Here is a 25136-nt window from a genome sequence, read left to right as displayed (position 1 = left end):
TGATAAGATTTGTATGAGCCCCCAATAAAATGATTTTTAAAAACCCACAATAGAACCTGTCTATAGACCACGAATAAGTATTTGAACACAACAGGGGATATTTCATGGTTTAAAATCGGGAAACGTGTCAGGGTTGTATCACTTCACCATACTGAGTCAGTCTGTGTGCTGAGCAAATAACTCAAGACGCTGGACTGCATTGAAGAAGAACACAGATGATACAACTTTGCTTGCTGAAAGCAAAGAAAACTTGAAGCACAGACTGATAAAGACCAAAGACTATAGTTTCAGTATGGATCACACCTCAACATTAAATAATAATAATAAACCTGAAATCCTCATAACTGGACCAATAAGCAACATCATGGTATATAGAGAAAAGACTGAAGTTATCAAGGATTTTATTCTACTTGGATGCACAATCAACACCCATATAAGCAGGAAATCAAGTAACAGATTGCACTGGGAAAATCTGCTGTAAATGAGATCTCTTTAAAGTATTAAAGATGCCATTTTGAAAACTAAGGTGAGGTTGATCAAACCATGGTCTTTTCATTTCCCTTGTATACATGTAAAAGCTGGAAAATTAATAAGAAAGTCCCAGGAAGAATTGATGCCTTTGAACGATGGCATTGGTGAAGAAGACTAAATAGACTTGTACCATGAATTGCCAGAGAAATGAACTGTATCAGAAGAAGCACCGCTAGAATGTTCCTTAAAAGGATGGGTGGACTTGGTCTCATGCACGTAGACATGTAACCAAGGGGGGTCAGTTACCGAAGAACATTACGTTGGGAAAGTAGAGATGAAGACCCTCATGAGACGGATCGCTGCAGTGGCTACAACAATGGGATCGAACAAAGGAACAAACCTGAGGATGGCCCGGGATTGGGCAGTATTTCATTCTTCTTCACAGAGGGTTCTCATGAGTGGAAAGAATCTATTTGACCGTACTTACCAACAATAATGGACAAGTCAGGAAAAAGGAGAGGAAACAGCCACTGGATATATCCAAATTATTGTTGTTGTTAGGTGCCATTAAGTCAGTTCCAGTCTTACATACAAGCATTGCTTTTGTCTAATTTGAGTCCTGGCCTTAACTTTTACTCACTTAAGAAAGCCTAGTGTGCACAAGAGGCTGTGTGACTAAGGAGCAAGAAAGAAACGGGTGTCATGGATTTAGATCACTCAGTAGGTAAGCAAGAAAGTGCTGCTATAAAATTATAGATTCCCTTTATGAATTAGAAACATCAAAATATGAAGCTATTGTTGCTCGACATATCCTCACCTAGGTATAGATACTTTTGAATGAAGTGTTTCCATCACGCGAGACCTCCGTCAAAGAATTCTGTGCTCTGTGATTCACACCAGGTCAAATAGCAATTTTGGCATCCTCAAGGGACACAGATCATCTTCCTTTAAAATTTCCTTTAAGTTTTGGGAGCAACAAGAAGCCTGAAGGGGCAATATGAGGGTTGCAGGGTGGATGGGCTAAGGCTTTCCAGTAAAATTCTCAAAGGACAGCACTTGCTGCATGAGCATGCATTGCCACGATGGGAAAAGATTCCTCGGTGAGACTTCCCTGGTCTTTTCCTCACCAAGGCAGTCTTCAATGTTCTTAAAACATCTTCATAATCAGGCCCACAACCATCTGTGTCTTTTGAGAAAACTATAAAGATTACTCCTTTAGAATCCAAAAACAAAGAAGCCAAAAAACCCCAACACCATCACCTTCTGAGCTGACCTCTCTGCCTTGAATTTAACTGGCCCAACAGATCCCCTTGGACCCCTTTGTTTGGACTGGGCCTTCCTTGCTGGATAATATTGGCAAATCCAAGACTTGTCCCTGGGTACTGCTCATTCCATGAAATCATCTTCATTAGGCTCAATCTTGCTTAGAGAGTGACGGAAAGATCAGCTCTTTGAGCTAACTGATCTTCATGTTATGCTTTCGGAACCCATTGAGCTGAAACGTGCTTAAAATTGACACTGGCAAGCAATGCGAGATCCCATTCTCGGTAGCTCTGGTATCAGTGGGAACTCTAGAGCCTTCTTCCACCATTCGGGCTTCAGCCAGTTTCTTCAGTGTTGAAGATTAGCAGTCTTTCTTCTCTTTCTTTAAGGTCTTCCTGATCTTCCTTAAAACATTTAATCTGTCTAAAAGCTGTTGGTTTATGCGGAGCAGCATTCCTGCAAACTTGCTGCAAAGCTTCAATGATTTGGGAAGGTGGCTACCTGAGTTGTTGTTGTTGTTGTTAATGGCTATAAGTCTCAACCTCAAAATTGTTTTTTCTTCTCAGAGCATAGGAGTATTTTTTTGTCTGTGTGTGACATCTTCATGAGCATCCACTGCCACAGGGACATGTTTGATCAACTTCTGTCTGGAAGAAACACGTGCGTGGATGAGCTGGAACCCTAGTAGCATTGTTTTGGACTTACCCTCTTATGTCCGTAGTACGAAAACCTTAAAGGTATAAAACATTATGTAGCAAACCATCTCCTTTCAATTCTGTTCCCCAGCCACTCAGTTTCCTCTCCAGGGGCAGTATTATTCAATCATTACAAATATATAATTTCTATCTTCTGGAATAGACAATGAAACAAAATAGTAAAAAATTCTTGTTTTCATCAAACTTTTATCCTAGTAGGGACACAGAAACAATAAACATTATAATTTTTAAGATGAATATGCTAATGATAAATATCAGATAAAAATAAATCAGGAAATCAGACATTGGGGGCTTAGCTGAGTTGCTAACATTAGAGGAATGAACTGAGAGAAGAAGCAAGCCTGTAGTCTTCTGGGCTAAGAACATTTCAGGCAAAGAAACAGCTCTTCAAGGAAAAGCATGCCTAGTGTTTATAAAACCAAGCAAGGAGGCCAGTTTGGCTGGTTTAAAAACTGCGAGCTAAGTAGTCAGAAAGGTGGTAGAGGCAGAACACATAGGCCCTTGTAAGCCCTTGAGAGGACTTTGCTTTTACTCAGAGCAGGATGTCACGAGAGGTTTCTGAACAGAGGAGTTACAGGAGTTAACATCCATTTTAATATAGCCATTCTAGATGCTTCATTTAAAATAAACTGCCCAGATGGACATTGGGCCTCTACTCAAGCCCTCCCTCAACAGAAGAGCATCTTGTTCTAATAACCCAGCACTCTGAGATGTTCACCTTCCCGACACGATCACTGAAGACAAAGCGGGTGATTAAGCAAATGTGGTGAAGAAAGCTGATGGTGCTTGGCTATTAAAAGATATAGCATCTGGGGTCTTAAAGGCTTGAAGATAAACAGCAGTCATCTAGCTGAGAAGCAACGAAGCCCACATGGAAGAAGCACACCAGACTGTGTGATCACGAGGTGTTGATAGGATCAGGTAACAAAAAAATCATATCAATGTGAATGAGAGGGAAGGAAAAGTGGAGCCCCAAAGCCTATCTATAGAGGATTGGACATGACCTTACAGAAGGGGCACAAGGAAGAGATTAAACATACAACTTTCCTCTAGTTCTTTAATGCTTCCTCAACCCCCCCCCCCACCTTGACCCCAATTCTACCTTACAAATCCGGCTAGACCAGAGGATGTACACTGGTACAGGTAAGAGCTGGAAACACAGGGAGTCCAGAACAGATAAGCCCCTCAGGACCAATAATGAGGGTAGCATTACCAGGAGGGCAAGGGAAAGGTGTGGGGAGAAAGAGGAGCTTATCACAATGATCTACATATAACCCCCTCCCTGGGGGATGGACAACAGAAAAGTGGGTGAAGGGAGACATCGGTCAGTATAAGACATAAATAATAATAATAATTTATAAATTATCAAGGGTTCATGAGGGAGGAAGTGGGGAGGAGCTTAACCAAGAGCTCAACTAGAAATGCTTTGAGAATGACGATGGCAACAAATGTACAAATGTGCTTGACATAATGGATGGATGGATGCATTGTGATAAGAGGTATATGAGCCCTCAATAAAATGGGTTTTTATAAAAGGGAGACAAAAAAGATTGGCTTCATTGCAGGTGCTTTCTATATGAGAAAACTATGAGTAATTGCACACCAACAGTTAGCTAAGTTAATGAAGTTGACAGATTCCCTGACGTGCCCAAACCACCAAAATGAAGGCAGGAGAGAGAAAATCTGAACAGAGCAAAGCAGAGATTGGATCAGCAATAAAAACCTCTCAACATGAAAACGTCAAGGACCAGCTTCCCTGTTGAATTGTTCCTAGTACTGAAAGAGAATTAGTGTCAGTCCTTCTTAGAGTACCCGAAAGAGTAAAAGAGAAAAGCCGGCTAGAAACATAATTCTGCAACAAAATACTAACCAATTAACTCCAGGAACATATTTAAGGGCTTATGAACCATTAGCAATTAGGATTTACCTCCTGAATGCAAAAGTAGTTTCCCATATGAAAATCAATTAAGTATAATTTATCACATTAACAGAATGAACACCCCCCCCCAAAAAAAAAAACCTACATGGTCATCTCAACTGATGCAGAAAAGCATTTTTGAAAATGAAGAAAAACATTTTAAAAATCCAACATTCTTTCATGATAAAAACACAACAAATCAGAAGTAAAAAGAAGTATCTTCAAGTGAAAAAGCAACATTGTAAAAAGGCACTGTGTCCGTCATACTCAATGGTGAGAGACCAAAGCCCCCCTCTAAGATAAAGAACAAGACAAGGATGTCTGCTTTTGTCATTTCTATACAAAATGATACTGGAAGATCTAGCCATAGCAATTATGCAAATTAAAAATAGTATGAAGTATGGATCTAGGAAAATTAGAAGTCATTAAAAAACAAAATGGAATGCATTATTATCAATATCATAGGTATTGGTGAGCTGAAATTGACTGATACTGGCCACTTGCATATGAAAATAATATGGCTTCCTGTTGCAGGAATGATAGAACCCAAAGGAATGGCATTGCATTCGTCATCACAAAGAACACATTGAACTAGGTGGTAAAGCATCAGATGAAGATGGAAGGGATACACAGTCACTGTGCCCAAAGACTTGGTCAACTTTCAACCAATTCAAGTAGCAGCATCTAGTCAAGAACTGATGGTATTGAAGGAAAAAGTCCAACCTACACTGCAGGTATTAGCCACAAACAAGACTCCAGAAATGGACAGAAAACCAGGTAAAACATTTCAACATGCTGATGCAGCACTGGAAGCACTCATTCATTAATGCCAAGAAATTTGGAAGGCAGTTACCTGGCCAAGTGACTAGAAAAGATCCACACTGGTACCCATTTCAAAGAAAAGTGATCCAATAGAATGCAAATATTATTGAGCAATATCATTAATGTCACATGCAAGTAATTTGGCTGAAAATCATTCAACAGTGTCTGCAGCAGTACATGAACATGGAACTGTCATAAATTCATAGTGGTTTTTAAAAAGGACCTTGTACAAATAATATCATTGCTGTCGTTAGATAGATCTAGGCTGAAAGCAAAGAATATCAGAAAGATGTTTACTTGTGTTTTTGATAATACAAAGGTTTTTGATTGTGGGGATCATAGCAGACTATGCATGTGCTGAAGCCCTGGGAAGAATGGGCATTCCAGAACACTTCATTGTGCACGTAAAACCTGTACATAGACCAAGAGGCAGTTGTTCAAACAGAACAAGGGAATACTACATCAGGAAAGGGGTATATCAGGACTGTATCCTTTCACCATACTTAATCAATCTGTGTGCTGAGCAAATACTCCGAGAAGCTGGACTGCATGAAACAGCATGTGGATTGAAGGAAGGCTTATTAACAACCTGCCATGTGCAGATGACACCACCTTGCTTGTTGAAAAGTGAAGAACACCAGATGACGAGAGCAAAGACTACAGCCTTCAGTATGTATTGCAACCTAATGTCAAGAAGATCAAAATTCTCACAACAGGACCAGTAGCTACAATGATGATAAATGGAGAAAATATTGACCTTGTCAGGAATTTCACGTATTTACATATTTTTCAAATACAATACCATTATAATAAAGCTTAAAAATATATTCCAAAGCATTGTGGTCAATATGAAATGAATTTATTCAAAATTTCATGTGTGTGTAATTAAAATAATTCCAGACCTTTTCAAATAATTCCAGGACAGATGTTGTATCAGTGGTGAGCAGGAAATTCAAGTGTTATTATAAACAAGGGGATTCAAAAAGTTTGTGGGCAGTTGTAATTAAACAGTAATTGAATTTCAGCACAAACTTTTTGAAACATACTCATACTTTTTTCATTTCATTTTTTATTAACTGTTTTTGTAGCAAGAAAACATAAAAACAAAATAAATTTTATCTGGAAGAAAATAACCCAGAAACCTGTCAGCTGCTTAGAACAAGAGAAATTACATTTGTGAAAGAAACCGACTTCCTTTTATCTATGCCTATGGAGTTTTTTGCAAAACGAGTCTGAGTACCATTTGCACGCACCTTTTGGCTAGTTCTTCGGGCATTCGCTTTGGAACCAAGGCTTTGTCCAGCTGAATCTCCAATACGAGGTAGGTCCCTGCTTCTAAAAATTGCTGTAAAAACATTTTTCTCTAATTCATTCTTTCCAGAGAAAAAGTACATTTATTTAAAACTCAGCAACAAAATAATGTTTATAATAAGGTGAGAAAACGGATTTGCTGATCAAATAGCAATCGTACAAACAACAGAATGAAACACTGCAGGGTCTGTGCCGTCCTCACAATTGCTACCCTAGTGAAGCCCACTGTTGCAGCAACCATGTTGATGTAGCCTGTTGAAGACCCCTCAGGCTGACATGCTCAAAGTATGAACTCTCACCATACTTGCTTCCAAAGAGCATTCTGGCTGTTTCTTCTATATTTACCAATTCTTCTGGTATCTCAAGGTATGTTTAATATTCTTCACCGACACCATAATTGAGAGACATCAATTCTTATTGTCTAAATTTCCCATGATGTGAAGAGACTGAACACTCCATAGCTGAGTCTGACTCGTCTTAGTCTTCAAAGTGACACCTGTACTTTTGCAGACTTCAAACAGATCGTCTGCAGCAGATTTCTTCCATGCAAGCCTTCATTTGGTTTCCTGACTGGTGCTTCTGTGGCTGTTGGTTGTGGATCCAAGTACAATGCAATCTTTGACCACTCCAATCTTTTATCTGTTTATTATGATGCTGTTATTGGTCCATTTGTGAGAATTGTTATTTTCATTATTTTACTGAAGGCAATATTCATTGGTCTTCGTAGTGTTTCAAGTACTTTGTTTCAGCAAGCAAGGTTTGTCATCTGCATATTGCAGGTTGTTAATGAGTCTTTCTCCAGTCCTACTGACACATTCTTCTTCATATAGTCCAGTTGCTTCAATGATTTGCTCAGCAAATTGACTGCATATGATGGATTGAATAAATATGGTGAAAGCTACAACCTTGACATTTCTCTTTCCTGATTTTAAACCACAAAGTACCCCCTTTGTTCTGTATGTACAACTGCTTTTGATTTATGTATGGCTCTTTGTGAGCACAATCAAGTCATCTAGAAGTACTATGCTTCCTAATGTTATTCATAATTTGTAATTATCCATATAGTCAAATGTCTTTGCCTAGAAAAACAAACACAGGCACATCTTTCTGATACCCTCTGCTTTCAGCCAAGAACCATTTGCTATCAGCAATGATACCCTTTGTTCTTTCTGAATCTGGTTGAACTGCTGGCAGCTCTGTCAATGTACTGCTATAATGATTTTAAATTATCTTCAATAAACTTTTACTAGTGTATGATAGTAAGATATCATTTGATAAGTTCCACAATCTGTCGGTCATCTTTCTTTGGACTGTACACAAATATGGCCCTCTTCCTGTGGCTAACCAAATAGCTGTCTTCCACATTTCTTGATATAGATAGTATTTCCAACACTGCAATTCTTTGTTAAGACACCTCAATCGGTGTTTTTGTCAGTTCCAGCAATGCTTTCAGCGCAGACTGCCTTCCTCAGTGTCATCTGCTTTTGAATGCCAACCAATGCTTTTTGAAACTCCATGTTCCCCTTCTAAATTATCTTGATGCTTCCTGTATCGTACCCTACTTTGCTCATAAAATCCTTCAATATTACAACTTGAGGCTTGATTTCTTTTTCTTCAGTTCTTTCAGCTTGAGAAATGCCAAGCATGTTCTTCTATTTTGGTTTTCTAACTCTAGGTCTTTGCACATTTCATTATAATACTTTGTTTCCTTGAAATTTGTCAGCTTTTACTTCACAGCTTTTACTTCACTTCTTCTATACAAATAGAAATTCTAAAAATTCTTTTAAAAGGTTCAGAATCCCTTCTGACATAGTGTATTATTTCCTGCTTTTTAAATGACCTTTTGCTTTCTTCATGTATCATGCCTTTGATGTCATTCCACAACTTGTCTGGTCTTTGTCATTAGTGTTCAATGTAGCAAATCAGTTCTTGAGATGGTCTCTAAATTAAGGTGAGATATATGAGTGGGTATCCCGTTTCCCCAAAGAATCTTTCTTTCAAATCTATGCATTTAATTTTTTTAACAAAACAACTTATCACCTTCAAAATACTCTCCATTACACTTAATACCATTTGCAAATCTATGATTCCATTCTTGGAAATGTTTTTCAAACTCATCTGTTTGGGTGGCTGGCAGCACCTCCCTCGCTTTGTTTCTTCACCTTTTCTGTGTTGTCAAATTGCTGTCCTTTCATGTCCTTCTTCATTCATGGAAACAACAATAAGTCGTAAGATGTGTGGGGCAAGAAAAGCATGCTATTTTTTGCCAAAAACTGGTGCACTGAGATTGCTGCATGAGCAGATGCATGGTCGTGATGGCAAAACCAGTTCTCTGTCTGCCACAAATCAGGCCTCTTTTGTCACACACTATCATGCAATCTTTTCAGAACCTCCAAAGAGAAAGCTGAGCTGGTGGAACAAACTTCAAATGCACTGAGTTTACCATTTCATCTGTTCAGGAAGTTGACGGACATCTACAATGAGGTTTGTCATCAATTGACATTTCACCTTTTTTGAAATGAGAAAACCACGCACACACTTGAGTTTTCTCCATAGTGCTATCCCTGTAAGCTGTGTTCAACATCAGAACAGTTTTTTGTGATTTGTTTCCCGAGCAGGAAATAAAATTTCACAGCCACACTCTGTTCTCTTAATTCGGTCATCACAAGAAACAAGGTTCGAGTGAAACTGCTTTCATGAAAAAATTCACTATGAACAGAGACAAGCTTCCCAGGCGACACCAATGGGACACTCACTCAGGGCGAGTCGCTGTATGCTTGCCTCACGGGAAAGACTTGTTCTAGGATGGCTCTGCCAAGCGGAGTTTTTGTTCTGTTTATTGTTCAGGGTACCCCCTCATTACTTAATGTTGTACTTTGGTTGTCATGTTTTAAATTCCTTCAGCTTCACATTGAACTTGCATATGAGCAATTAGTAGTCCATCTTCAGTCAATCTCTAACCTTATTTGGATGGATGATGTCAAACTTCTTTATTCTCTGCAGTCTCTTCCCACACATGTAGTAAACTTGATTCCTGTACATTCCTTCCATTGAGATTCACGGTGTAATCACTGTTTTTGAAAAAAAATTGCAATGAATAAATAGTTGGTCTTGCAAAATTCTATAGTCTCCAGCATAATTTCTATTGCCAAAGCCATATTTTCCAGTTATTGATTCTTCCTCTTTGTTTACAATCACCAGTAACTATCAATGCGTGTTTATCAATTATCTTGATTGCATGTTTGATCCATTTCAGACTTCAGAAGCTGGTAGCAATCTCAGATTTCTTCGACTTCGGCATTAGTGGTTAGCCATAAGTTTGGAGAACAGTTGTATTCACTGGTCTTCTTTATAGGTGTATAAATATCCTGCATATCCCTGCTAGCATGTGAAATATTGGTGGCACAGCTTCATCTCACAGCAACATGCAAGCCACTGCAGCAAACTGACAGATGAGTGACAGCGCATCTACCTACCTACACAGATCTATATACCCATGGAGAAGGGCTTCAGATAGTTGATGGAAAAATAAAACTAAAATAGAATTTCCCAAGACCTTTTGGAAGCCCCCTTGTGTTTGTGTGTGCGTGCGTGCCCTACTTGCCAAACTATTTTTTTGCATAGAAAAATACTAGAATGAGATGAGTGGTTATCTCTACAGGTAAGAGTTTTCTTTCTTTTTTTACTCAAAATTTCCACCTCAGCTAAGGCCCTGGTTAATCTGTTCATAATGCTTTGCGTGGGATAGTCGTAAGTGAATATCATTCTTTGTTCTACTAACCCTTTCATGGGGCCTGAAGAAAGAGTCTCACAGTCCCTTATATTTCAAGTCTTATCCTCCCTTATCACCATCTGCTAACTTTGATCTGTCAGATATTTCTCCCTTGACATTTTGCCAGCATTCAAAATTCAAAATGTCCCAAACAGACCTGATTGTTTTCCCAAACCAGGCTCTCTCTCACTGATTTTTTTAAAAACATTTTATTAGGGGTCCATACAACTCTTATCACAATCCATGCATATACATACATCAATTGTATATAGCACATCTGTACATTCTTTGCCCTAATCATTTTCTTTTTTTTCTTTTCTTTTTTTCTCTCTCACTGATTTTTAACAACATTTCTTGTGCTTTAGATGAAACTTTACACATGAATCAGCTATTGTCTGCAACACTGGTTGCTATCCCCAGAGCCCCACGATGTGTCACAGCTCTTCCCATTTCTACCCCGGGTTCCCGCTTCCATTTGTCTGGTCTCATAACCAGTCCACGGTATTTTAGATCGCCTCATGTGCATGTGAAAGTAGAACGCCAAGGCAGGCAGACGAAAGAAGAGTCGATGCATTTGCACTCTGGTGCTGGCAAAGCACCTGGAAAGCACTGTGGACTGCCGAGAGAACAATCAGGTCATTCTCGGAAGCAGTACAGCCAGGATGTTCCTGGAAGGCAAGGATGGGGAGATTTTCTCTCACATACTTCGGGCATGTGGTTAGGAGAAGCCAGTCCCTGGAGAGGACATCATGCTTGCTAAAGCAGAGGGGCAGCGAAAAAGAGGAATGAGCCCTCACCGAGATGGACTGAACATAACAATTGTGACAATGGCACCAGACCAGGCAATGATTTCTTGTGTTGCACGTAGAGAACGATGGGGCTTTTCCTCCCGTAAAGAGTGACAGTCTCAGAAACTCACGGGGGCAGTTCTACCCTGTCCTGTAGGGTCACTGTGAGTCAGCATGGAGCGTTTGGTTCTTTTTCAGGGTCATTATGAGTTGGAACCGAGCAGACAGCACCTAACAACAACATGCCCCTCTTGGCTGTCTCATCTTTGCTTCTTGGCAAATGGCCTTCTGATCTCATATAGTTGACTGTTTAAAGCGCACGTTCTACACAGGTGCTATTGCTTAATTTATAGGCCAGTCTATTATATGATTGACATATGGCCTCTGGGCTGGTTTCAGTTCCAAGTTACAAGGGTGATTTTGGCAATAGTTTCAGGAGTTCCTTCAGTCTCTATCAGACCACTAGCTAAGGTCATCTTCATACATTACAATTTTGCTCTTCATTTTTCACCCATCCTGACTGGGACCTTGTATTGTGCTCCTGGGTCAGAGTGTCCATTAGTGTTGGCAGAGCACCTTCTATTCTTCTGGGCTCTGGCCAGAGAAATCTGTGGTTATGGGAGTCATCAGTCCTTTGAACTAACTGCTTCCTTCAGTGTGTTTGGTTTCCATGACTCTCCTTTACTCCCGGCAGGAAGAGATCAATAGTTGCATCTAAGGTGATTGCTTGCACGCTTTTAAGACCCAAACTCTGTTCACCAAATGGGGATACAGAATAATATTTTTATGAGCACATAATGCCAATCAATCTAGGTGTCCCCTGAGCCCAGCAGCTCAATCCTGTGAAGTGACTGGTTATGTCAAAAAAGTTTCCATGACTGTGCCCCCAATGGGTTACATTAGCTATATGAATATGCATATGCACATATAAATATGTACATAGAACTATCTCTTTGATTTCTTCTTAATGGCATTTTAATCCTTCCAGACAGTGAGGCTTGGAACCCCATTCAACTTTAGCTTTCTCCTCCTCAGCTTTCCCAAAGCTTCCCACTTCTGAGCACCTTGTCTCTGCAGGTTTCTGACTTCCATTAGTACAACACCTATCCTAAACAAACTGTCATCGCTACTCAGAGCAACTAATTACAGTCTGAATTAACTTGTGTGCCCTGGAATCCTGAGCCCTTTTCTATGGCCTTGACTGAAGTTTTCCCTCACCCTGAAATCCCTCTGCCTCCATCTTCATTTGACAAACAGTTCCCTTCACCTTCACTGCTTACCTTAGATACTACCTCCTCCGTGATGCCTTCCTGGAAAAGACTCCATCCTAGTAGATAATAATCTTTGTCTCCTCGGAGCCCACAAAAGAATTTTACTTGTAACTCTATTATACTACTCATCAAGTCTGTATTGTGGCTAGTAAAGCCTGCCTGAGTCACATTTAGATGGAAAAAATTGCCCAAGGTCATAAACTAGTCATGGGTAAATATGGAATGGTAACTCGGATCTCCTGCCCTGAGCATTTTCTGTTATACCATACTGCCTCGTTCATTCAATTCCTTAGACATAATTACCTGTCCCTCTGGATTGTGGTTTAGTGATGGTTCAGCTTCCAAAGGAGTATCAGAGCTCTGAGATTTTATACTGGGTGCTTGCTGAAAGAAAAAAGCAAACAAACACTTCAAAAGTGAAAGTTTTACATGGTTTTCACAATGGCAGAAAGGCCGTAAAACACAATGATCATTACAATACATCAAGATGCATACTAAAATCAACATGGCTTACCAAATGAGAATCAGTCCAGGCATCTGAATTGTAATAAAGAGGGCAAAACCACGTCTTCCAACAACCCATCACATACCTGACTTCTTTGCCTTCCTTACCATATCTTTTTCTTTGATTACTTTATCTTCTTTCAGGTTCTTAGAAATAGTTGGTTTAGACTGTGGAGAAAAAATTCCTCCTCCTTTACTATTGTGGAGCAAATGATGACCAGTATCCCGGAACAAGCTAAATAAACATTTGGTCTGAAGAGGAAAAAAAAGAATCACAGGCAAATAAGACAAACTTCAACGAAACCTACATTATTCTTCAGCATCATTTAGTCTTCGGGAGAATTTCACTATTGTAAACATATAGAGGAGAGACTGGGAACACATGCCTACCCCATTTTTAATATGTTTAAACTTCATATTTAACAATTTAAAGCTATATTGTCATTCAGGAAAGGAGACCTTTTAACTTGGCTTGATTATGATGTTAGTTAACTTTAGTAACCAGAAAGTTTCTCATTGTTGACATATAATTTCGAACTAACATTCAGTGGTAGAAGTCATTTCTTCACAAGAATAATTCTGTCTGGTTACCAGAGTATCAATTATAACTGGAAGAATAACACAAGTTCAAAGCTCAAAGAAAAAAACATTATGTGGAAAAATTAAACTGAATCACTGGAAGAAAATCATTTCATAGCTTTTAATCAAACAATATAAAGAAATGTAAATATAATTATGATGAGTGCAAGAAGGCTGACCGAAAAAGGGAAAAAGGAGTGAATGAAAGAAGGAGTACAGAGGGCACAAGAAAACTTCTAGGGAAGATGGATATCTTGATGTGGTAATAACGTCTTACGTGCATATACATCTATATGTTAAAACTTTAAAACTATGTAGTTATGCCAATTATACTTTGATGAAGCTGTCAAATGCTCAACTTTAACATGCATATGAAATTATAGAAAATACTGGGCCAGGAGCACCTTAGTCCTCAAAGTGGCATCCTTGCTCTTCAATAATCAATCATTTAAATAATCAATAAGCAATAATTTAAAGAGGTCTAGCACAGATTTCCCAATACATTATAAGGCTTGATTTCTCGCTTGCTGTTTCCATGAGTATGAACTATGAATTCAAGCAAGAAGAAATCCTTGGCAACTTCCATCTTTTCTCCTTTATCACGACGTTATCTATTAGTCCATTTGTGAGGATTCTGGTTTTCTTTACATTGAATTGCAATCCATACTGAAGGCTGAAATCCTTGACGTTCATTCAGCAAGTGCCTCACATCCTCCTGAAGTTCAGAAAGCAAGGTTGTGTCACCTACACCTCACACGTTGTCATAAGGCTTCCTGCAATCTGATGCTGAGCTGTTCTTCACACAGTCCAACTGTATTTGAGGTCACTTGCTAAGCATACAGATTGAATCAATATGGTGAAAAGATGCAACCGTGGTGCACACTTTTCCTGATTTTTTAAAAATCATTTTATTGGGGACTCATACAACTCATCACAATCCACACATACATCAGTTGTGTAAAGCACATTTGCACATTCATTGCCCTCATCATTCTCAAAACATTTGCTCTCCACTTAAGCCCCTGGCATCAGCTCCTCATTTTCCCCTCCCTCCCTGCACTTCCCTCCCTCATGAATCTTAGATAATTTATAAAGCGTTATTTTGTCATATCTTCCCTGTCCGACGTCTCCCTTCACCCATTTTTCTGTTTTTAAACCTCATAGCATTTCCTTTTTCTGTCTGAACAACTGCCTCTTGATCCATGTACAATTTCCACCTGAGTCCAGGGAAGTGTTATGCAATTCCTATTCTTCCCAATAGGATCCCTAGTTTATTACTAACCACAAGGTTAAAAACACTTGCATAGTTGATAAACACAAGCAAATCTCTCTCTGGCAGTCTCTGCTTCTGGCCAAGATCCACACGACATCAGCAATGACATCCTTTGTGCAACATCCTCTTCTGAAACCGCCCTGAATTTTGGCAACTCCTGCCAATGTGCTGCTGCACTCCTTTCTGAATTATTCTCAGTAAAATTTTACTTGCATGTGATATTTATGATATTATTCAATCACTTCAGCATTCTATTGAGCCACCTTTCTTAAAAACAGGTAAAAATATGGGTCTCTTCGGGTTGGTTGACCAGGTGCACTGACACTTGTCTATCATTTTACCAGTCTGTGATGCTGAAAGCTGTGGAACTATCTTTCACACACCAGTAAGATCACCCACAGAGAGCAGGTTCCCATGGGGCTGCCAGGCCAGGAGCAGACTACAGAGAAGGAATTAGCTGTCCACTTCTAAGGGGCTGGCCACTGAAAACCTGATGAATAGTAGCGGAACATTTTCAGATTGTTTCTTGGCATAAGTCCCTAATAAGTGGGATTTTTGGCTCAAATGATACTGATACGGAAAGAGTTTTCTACTTAGTTGGTTTGAAAATAGGTGAAAGGTGTTTGATGAAAGGTGTTTTATCTATTATAGATAAACAGATGACTTAATAGTGCCAATGATGAAATATTAACAAGTCTGTTTTATTTTTAATTGTTATTGTTGTATTTTACAGTCTTACTTTCTTCTAAGAAGCAAAATAATAAAATTACTTTTTGCTTGATATTTTATATTACTTTAACATTTTAGCACACATAAAAATGAGTAATCTAATTCATTTTAGTTTACTAATCAGCACATATATTGACAGTTTTAAATATTTAACATAATAAGCTTCTTTCATTATCCTAAATATTTTGCTTCCAACTTAAGATAAATAAATTTATAATAAATTTTAGATATTTAAAGTACACGGACTTATAATTTGATATGCATATACATCTGACACCATTCCACAATCAGGATAATGAACATTTTTTTTTAATTTTTTTATTTTAACAATTTATTGGGGCTGATACAATTCTTTTCACAGTTCATACATATACATACATCAATTGTATAAAGCACATCTGTACAGTCTTTGCCCTAATCATTTTTTTCTCTTTTCTTCTTTTACATTTTATTAGGGACTCAAACAACTCTTACCACAATCCATACATATACATACATCAATTGTATAAAGCACATCCATACATTCCCTGCCCCATAATGAACATTTTTATCACCCCTAATATTTCCTTACATTTTTGTAATTCATTCCTCCTTCTACCCCTGTCCCCAACAACCACTGATTTGATTTCTACCACCATAAATTAATTTCCAAGAATTGCACATAAACAGATTTCTACACAGGAGTGCTGATGGGGCTGCAGGTTAGGAGCTTGGCTGTTAATCACAGGTCAGCAGTTTAAACCCACCAGCCTTCCCACAGGCGAAAGATGAGGCTATTTGTTCCCATAAAGATTTGTAGTCTCAGAAACTCCATACAGAATCTACTTGATGACCTTGGGTTTTAGATTCCTACAGTACTCTTTTTGTGCCTGGCTGCTCTTTTTATACACATATAAATAAATAAATATATATATGAATCACTTTATTGGGGGCTTGTATAACTCTTATCACAATCCATACATGCATCAATTGTGTCAAGCACATTTGTACATTTGTTGCCTTCATTATTCACAAAACATTTGCTTTCTACTTGAGCCTTGGTATCAGCTCATTTTTCCCTCCCTCCCTCACATACCTTTGATAATTTATAGATTTTTTCATTATTATGTTTTCACTGTCCGATGTCTCCCTTCACTCACTTTTTTGTTGTTTGTCCCCCAGGGAGGGGGTCATATGTAGATCATTTTGATCGACTCCACCTTCCCCTTCCCTTCCTGGTATCTCTACTCTTCTTATTGGCCTGAGGGGTTTATCTGTCCTGGATTCCCTGTGTTTCCAGCTCTTATCTGTACCAGTGTATATCCTCTGGTCTAGCCAGATTTGTAAGGTAGAATTGGGATCATGATAGTGGGGGGCTGGGTAGGGTTAGAGAGGAGCATTAAAGAACCAGAGGAAAGTTGTATGTTTCATCCTTGCTATACTCCACCCTGATTGGCTCGTCTCCTCCCTGCAACCCTGCTGTAAGGGGATGTCCAGTTGCCTACATATGGGCTTTGGGTCTCCACTCAGCACTCCTCCTCATTCACAATGATAGGAGTTTTTATTCTTTAATGCCTTATACCTGATCCCTTTGACACCTCATGGTCACACAGGCTGGTGTGCTTCTTCCATGTGGACTTTGTTGCTTCTGAGCTAGATGGCCACTTGTTTATCTTTAAGCCTTTAAGACCCCAGACGCTCTATCTTTTGTTAGCCTGTCTACTCTTATTTAGCATAAATTATTTGTGATTTATCCATTTCGCTGCCAGTATATGAATAGCTCACTCCTTTTCACAGCGACTCGTATTCTATTGGCTAGGTGTATTGCATAGGAACTCAATGGTTTTTCTGTTCATTTGCTGATGGAGATTTGGGTTGTTTCTAGCTGTGGGCCTTTTTATTACCCTAAAGTTCCTAAGATTCAGTGGGAAAAAAGGCAACACATTTTGATATTTATATCCTAGCATACCAATGATTTCCAAGTATAAATTGAATATACTAAGTCTATATAAATTAAGACACACAAAAAGAATAAATCAGAATGATCATGTCTATGTAATTTACTCTTACCTTTTCAAAGACTGTACTGTCGAGATAAGGGTAAATATGAAAAGCCCCTCGAATTCTCCTCACCCCTGGATACAGCAATGGCACCATGTTAACATAAGCTACGCCGTGAAAGGAAAGCTGATTTTCATCCTCAGTCTAAAGGAATCAAACCAGAGATTTGGTTAGTGCCGGGGCACTGAAGGGCAATGTAGAATTCGATGCGGGGCTCTGAAGCAGGCGTTCATGAACCAAGTACTAGGAACTAGCTTTGTTACCAGCTATGCCACCTTGGACTGGCTCTTGAGATATTCTGGCTTTTGACGTCTTTATTTACAAAATGGATTTAATAACGCCATGATGACTTAGATAATGCATACACATAGTTAATGAGTTGTAAAAGATTCAACACAATCAAATTTGTTGATTTTATACAAGTATGTGTCTTGAAACTAACACCCCAAAAATCAATTTAAAAAAATTTTTATTAGAGTGAGAGTGAGAGACTGACTGAGTGAGTGAGAGAGTGTGAGAGAGAGAGTGAGTGAGAGAGTGAGTGAGTGAGAGTGAGAGAGTGAGTGAGTGAGAGTGAGAGTGAGTGAGTGAGAGAGTGAGTGAGAGAGTGAGAGTGAGTGAGAGAGTGAGTGAGAGAGAGAATGAGAGAGAGAGACTGAGTGAGTGAGTGAGGGAATGAGTGAGAGAGAATGAGAGAGTGAGAAACTGAGTGAGTGAGTGAGAAAGTGAGTGAGAGTGAATGAGTGAGAGGAAGTGAGAGAGTGAGTGAGAGAGAATGAGAGAGAGACTGAGTCAGTGAGTGAGTGAGTGAATGAGAGAGTGAGAAACTGAGTCAGTGAGTGAGTGAGTGAGAGAGTGAGAGAGAGGGAGGGAGGGAGAGAGAGAGTGAGTTCAAAATTCCGTTTTTACCACATTGCTTCTCAGGAGAAAGTAAGGCTTTGTGAATGAAAGCAGAATAACATATGCCTAAATCAGAAGATGTAGCTTTTAGCTGTACTTCAGAGGTTCATGAGGGTAAAGGGGCCTTAGGAATCTCTGGACCAATGATGACAAAAAATTTCGACCTATGCCTAAATTCAAATTCATTGCTAAAGGTGCTTTGATCAAACACTGGACACGGTCGACTGCTAACCAGACTGCTGGGTTTGCGCTCCACCAGCCTCGCCCTGGAAGAAAGACCGGGCAGGTTACTTCCCCAACCGGTCCGGATGGCCCCAAAGGCACACGCAGGAACACCACAAGGCGTAACTATGTGGTGGCTCAGACTCCTAAGGACCGGATCTGAACCATAGACCGAGACACCAACAGCTCACACGGTGCTTCTGTTTGAGCCCACGGCTTCAACCACAGTGTCAGTCCATCTCATTGGAGGTGGCTCTTTCATGTTGGGGGGGGGGCGGGGTTAGGCATAGTAAGGTACACTATATCCTCAGATAGACATTTAACTGCTGTTAGATATAAACCACACACAGGGAAACTAGTTACAGTCCAAGAACAGCCACTTCAATTAAGGAGGTCCTCCCTCGGGGTCCTGGGGCCCACCTGGAAGGCGCTCTCCCCTCACAATAGCCAGAGGGGGCACAGCCCCAGCAAGGGCATTGTAAATGGTCCCTGCTTCAGGATAGCATGGGTCTAACAATGAGTTCTCAGTTTGAGGAGGTTGGCAGTATAATGATTTTAACCCACCTCATTCAAAGTATAAAAAGACTTCCCCACAAGGACACCACCTGCTCCTCTCCCCCAGTGGAAACTTCCCTGTCCAGCCACAACTCTGGGATCAGTACTGTCCTGGTTCATAAGCCCCTCAACCCCCATGCAAATAAAATGATGTGTTTCTGATTGGTGTTTGGTCAGTTTTTAAGTCTTTTAGCACCTTTGTATAGCATCTCACCTCTCCTAAGGTTGAGCCCAAACACTGTGCTTGCTTGTTATAGTTTATGCACAAAATTGACTTAAAGTCCATTTAAGAATGGAACTCTTTCATCGTCTGGAGACCGCCTGTGTAAACATTGTGAAATGAGCATATTTACCTTATCTAATTTGCCACCTTTCCCTTTGGATGCAGTGACCAAAGGAACTCTTGTGATTTCTACAGGCCAAAGTCGGCAATCAGCGATCCGTTTCTGAAAACTGGAAGTCAAAAATCAGTCCATTAGCAATGCATGTCAAAATGAGATCAGTAAAATTTAGGTCAAAGGGGAATATTTCCCATTTTAAGAAAGTAGTGGAACGCATCCATGCACAGACATTTTTTATTAGTTAGGTAGGTAGCTTTTTTTGAATCCTCTTCAGAGCTATAAAATTCTAAAACTAATTCTACTCTACTTCTAGCAGAGCTTCTCTGGTGGTTGCAAACGGCTAGTCTGCTATAGAGGAATCACTGAAAACCCAGAAGCACCGTTCAACTCTGACCCACCTGGGGCTACCAGGACTCAAAATCAACTCCATTGCAACTGTACTTTTGTTTGTTTCTTTTCATTTTACTACTAGCAGAAGCAAATAGTACATTGTTTAAGATCAATGAGACCAGACAAGAGAGCAAAATTAGACACCTAGCCTAGAGGCAGGGGCAGGAATCAGAGACCGAGCCTAGAGGCAGGGGCAGGAGTTAGAGACCGAGCCTAGAGGCAGGGGCAGGAGTTAGACACCGAGCCTAGAGGCAGGGGCAGGAATCAGAGACTGAGCCTAGAGGCAGGGGCAGGAGTTAGAGACCGAGCCTAGAGGCAGGGGCAGGAGTTAGACACTGAGCCTAGAGGCAGGGGCAGGAATCAGAGACCTAGTCTAGAGGCAGGGGCAGGAGTTGCTCCTCCCAGGGAGTCACAGAGCTTAATCTCAAGACTACCTTCCTCAGGGCCCTTGCACACGGTCACAGCAGGAACAGAGTGTGACTGGACTAAAGGCCGTTGGGGCCCTTTGAAGCCGGCAGTACTCATCCATGGATGCATCGGCTGAATTGCTTCTTTCCTCTTAGGAGCTCCTAATAAATGTCTACAGGGTTACCTCTATGTCTACCAGAGTAAATCTACCTGAGAAAAAAATAACCTAATTCCTCTGTTTGCATCTAGTCAGGAGGAAGAGACAGTGGACAAAAAGTGCCATTCTTCTCCATGACGGGATGAGACTGGGGTCTTACTCAGGCAAAAAGATGAGTGGCTGCCAGACTCTCTTTTAATCTGGAATCTTATCTCTCTCCAGTAAGAATCTGGCCAGATCAAAGTGGTGAGAAAACCTTCACTGGAGAATTCTTCTTCTCTTTCGCTCCTTTCCCTTTTGGTTCCGTTTCTGTCTTGTATGGTGCTAATTTAAAGTGTCCTTGCGGCCAGTGAGAAAGAGGAAGGCCCTCAACGAGATGGACGGGCACGGCGGTTGCAACAGGGGCTCGACCATAAGAACAATGGTGAGAGGAGGGCGCAGGACCAGGCAGTGGAGGGTCGAGATGAGTTGGAACTGACTCCACCACCCAACAACTTTGTCACCTGCAGTTTTGTCACTTCTGCTTTGCAGACCTAAGACATTTACCAAACATTTCCGACTAAAATACGGACTTGGGGAAAAGGCCTGCTACCCTGAAGGTGGAGCCCAACAAACTAAACCAAGATTTCTGGAACTCTGCAAGGTGAGAGGTGTCTTGATTTAAAGCTGGTCCAAGAATCATCAAAAATAGAAATTAGCCACTAAATATATTAAATACTTCTCTAAAGTTCTTTATATGGGGATATTTGAAGAGGATCCTAAACAAAAACAAAGAAAAAAGAGTATCTGTTACATAAGTAACTACATCGAAAAAGCTTGTGATCCTTTGACCTGTATTCAGGTCTGAGGAGAAGTTATTCCCAGAATGTGGCATAAATCTACCCGTTAGTATGTCTGTCTCTTTAAGCATCAGCAAGGAGCCCTGATAGCTGGGTGAGTTATATGCGGGATACCTGAGCATCAGGCCTGTAATTGTGGACCATCAGCTGCTCCCAGAGGGACTTGCAGACTCAGAAACCCATGAGAGTAGTTCTACTTTGTCCTATGGGATCACTGGGAGTTCAAAAATCCTCACCTAGGTTTGTGATGACAGGCCAGAGGCCAATATGCATGAGATGTAGCTAAAGAATCCCTTTGAACTTTTTTACTAGCACAGTAAGGTGGAGTCTGTACAGCAGTCAACAACTCTTGTAGCACACAGATAAAGAACACAGGAAAGGTAGAACAGGACGGACACAGATTTAGACAAAAGACCACATAGCTACACATTATAACATCCCTACAGGCACTAGATTTAGGGGGCTGGTTTGTGGTGTAGTGGTTATGCATTGGCCTGCTAACCACAAGGTCAGCAGTTCAAAACCACTAACTGCTCCTTGAGAGAAAGAGGAGGCTTTCTACTCCCATTAAGAGTTACAGCCACAGAAACTCACAGAACAGTTCTACCCTGTCCTAGAGGCTTACAATGAGTCAGATCGACTCAATAGCAGTGAGTTGCTTTGGTCACCAGGAACAGGCACACACAGTAGGTCAGCTTTACAAGGGCGAGTGATGATTTTAACTTGCAGTCCATGCATACTGTTACCTTTTACTGATACCTCTCATGCAACAGAGGGAAAAGAACAGCTTGGACCAAGGTGCTGAATTATGAAGTACTTTATGGAGGGAGACCTTGCTCCACCTAACTCCTGGTGAAGACCAGGTGGCACCCAGTGGAAACTCAGCACCCTGAATGAAAACAGACTACTATGGCCACCATCCTGAGAGCGCGGCTAAGCTCAGGTGTGCTACCCTCAACCTCTAATCAAGAGGAGAAGATGCATCCATACCCGAAACGTGAAGGCACTTAATGCAGAAATCTGCAGCCGGCAGATAGAGCTCTGTCTCCATCCCATGCCTTTTGTCAGTCCAAAGGCATTCTGAAGCACTCTATACACAGATGTCTAACCACTAAAGGACACAGGTGACCAGGGAAAATCCTGGGAAAGTGGGGAGAAGTAATATGCTTGCAGAAAGCGATATGGACTATGTCAATTAAGGCAGGTTCACACACACACAAAGAATTAGACTAGCACACCAAAAAAGTTATCTTCTTTTTGTCCTTTCATTCCAGTCTATCAGACCAATCAATACCTTTGTGTCTGTGATTACCATAAAACTGACATTAAAAACGGTTGTAGGTGAAGTGCGCGGAGGATGGTGAGTGAGGAGCACTGTTGGTCTTTCTTGTGTTGTTCTTGGTCAGACATAACACTGAGGGTGTGCCAATCTTTTCCTACCCCAGTTTTCTTTTGGCTTATTTTTATGACTGTGAAAAGTTCCCATACGACAATCTTTGGTGTGGCTGGTGCAGGATGTCTGGAAACAAGACTCAATCAATCCTGAGGAAATCTAGACTGCAGAGCAGAAGCCAGTAAACGAAAGACCAACCTCCTGAACCGCATATCTACATTCCACGTAAAACCAAACTTAAAACCAAAGACCACAAACAGGTCTATGCCTGTGAATGACTGACAGCTTCAGGTTAAGGATCACTTCAGCTGGAAGAGCTTGCTTCTCCTAATGTAGATTAAGGGTATATTATATTATTACATTTTATTATAGATTATATGAGTAAATTATATTATATATGATGTTATATAGAGAATATACATATCTCTATATATTATATGAGTAGACTCTATTCATATAAGGAGCATGATGCTCTATGTCCTATATAAACAGGAAGCAGCTACAGGCAAGACCTCTGCTTCTAATACCATGATGAATTATATGCACGAAATCTCTCAGGGGGTGGGGGAGTGCAGGGGGTTAGACAGAACATCAGTCAAACCCAACTCAAAGCCATAGTCGATTCTGACTCATAGCAACCCTACAGGATAAGGAAGAACTGCCCATGTGAGTTTCTGAGACTGCAACTTGTACAAGAGTAGAAATCTTGTCTTTCTGTTGGTGCTTTGTGGTTAGCAGCTCAATGTATAACCACCATGCAACCCGGCGGGGGGGGGGGGCAGCAAAAGTAGAGACCTAGACCGGAGGCAGAGGCAGAAGTGATTCCCCTCTGGGACGCACACTCAGGGGAAGCCCCTAGAGCAGAGGTTCTCAACCTTCCTCATGCCGCGACCCTCATGCTGTGACCCTCATGCTGTGGTGATGACCCCCAACCATAAAATTATTTTCATTGCTACTTCATAACTATAATTTTGCTACTGTTATGAATCACCATGTAAATTTCTGATACGAAGAATATATTTTCATTGTTACAGATTGAAGATAATTAAAGCATACTGATTAGTCACAAAAACAATGTAATTATATATTGTGAAATATTTATTTCTAATGACAAATAAATGAAATTTTGTCTTGAAGCATGGTGTAACATAGGTAACAGTCTTCACTCCCGTCCGGTACTTGTATGTGGGGCGTATCTGCATGTGGGCGGACCGCCTGGAGACGGAGAGAGGAGCGGTGTCAGTGTCTCGGTTCCTAAGACCATTGGAAATATGTTTTCCGGGGAAAAAATGTGTTTTCCGATGGTCTGAGGCGACCCCTATGAAAAGATCATGCGACCCTCAAAGGGGTCACAACCCACAGGTTGAGAACCACTGTCCTAGAGTCAAGGACTACAGCCTCAGGACTACAGTTCCCAGAACACTCATACATGACATCTAGTGGGAACAGAGCATGCCCACACTAAAGCCACAGGAAACGCCTTAAAAGCAGGGAAGTATGATGTTGGATGTCCTGGCGGGATGCTCCTTGATTCCTTCTATGGGCAGCTAATGAAATTCTCAGTGTTGCCTCGATGTCTACCAGAGTGGACCTTCTCTTGGCTAAGACAAGAACTTAACTCCGGCATTAGCAACTTGGCGATACAAATTAAAGCCTTTAAAATGTTCATAACTCAGAAATTCCACATCTAGTGATTTGTGGTAAAGAAATAATCAAACGATTATGCAAATAGTATAAACTATATTTATATCTACTGCCGAAACAGAGCAAAACTAATCATTTCAGCTCCTACAAATGAAGAAAGGGCTCGGAAGTCCTCACCCCTGTCCTTACAACAAGAAAAGAGCCGAAGAAAGCAAAAACCAATGAGCTGCTCTTAGCTAGACAGAGGCGGGCAAAGGGAGGGAAGGTGATGATGTCAGGGATCTGCACACAAAGGAGAAGAGGGACCTGCTTCCCACATCCCTCTCCAGCACAAAGGCAGGTGAAGGGAAGAGGAGACACGTTTCCTCAACAGTGGAAGGCAGCAAGAAAGACAGAATGATCACATGCCCCCAACAATGACTGTTTGGGTCTCTGGACAAGGGTACCACAAGAAGTCTGGGGTGCAGGGGTACAGGGATGCAAAGGCTCTCCAAGTTCCTCGGGGCCAAGCGCTATAATAGCTAAATTCCACTATAACTCCTTGACCATTTACGCTACCAGTGATTGGTCCCCTTTAAAAGTCCACGTTTTCTTAGAAAAATCTCCGTGTTTACCTCTTACTTTTTCTTGAAGAGCCTTAGTGGGGGACATTAAGAGACACTGGCTTTGTCAGTAGGACTGGTAGTGGCAGTCTGGGAGGAGTAAGTGTTATCTAATGCTGACCTGTGTCAAGGCTGAAATCCCTTCTTAATGAAGGGGTCTCTTCTTATCCCCTTACTGCAATCCCTCCCTCCCATAGGATGCCTCAATGCCACCTGTACTTCCTCCAT

At 40.7% G+C, this 25136-nt stretch overlaps 1 protein-coding gene across 1 annotated transcript in view; it reads right to left on the bottom strand.

The window, feature by feature from the left end:
• Positions 1–25136, bottom strand: part of CFAP70 (cilia and flagella associated protein 70) — a 111897-nt gene that overhangs the window by 46466 nt on the left and 40295 nt on the right. The window contains exons 9-13 of the mRNA XM_075534333.1: positions 19488–19587; positions 17467–17601; positions 12945–13088; positions 12636–12716; positions 6444–6535 (exon numbers count right to left, since the gene is read on the bottom strand). Of these exons, the coding sequence (XP_075390448.1) occupies positions 6444–6535; positions 12636–12716; positions 12945–13088; positions 17467–17601; positions 19488–19587 (552 nt within the window). The remainder of the gene's footprint in view (positions 1–6443; positions 6536–12635; positions 12717–12944; positions 13089–17466; positions 17602–19487; positions 19588–25136) is intronic.

The sequence above is a fragment of the Tenrec ecaudatus genome, chromosome 16 (assembly GCF_050624435.1).
Source record: "Tenrec ecaudatus isolate mTenEca1 chromosome 16, mTenEca1.hap1, whole genome shotgun sequence".
Taxonomy (NCBI): domain Eukaryota; kingdom Metazoa; phylum Chordata; class Mammalia; order Afrosoricida; family Tenrecidae; genus Tenrec; species Tenrec ecaudatus.
The sequence above is the reverse complement of the archived record's forward strand: the minus strand, read 5'-3'. Positions and strand labels throughout refer to the sequence as shown.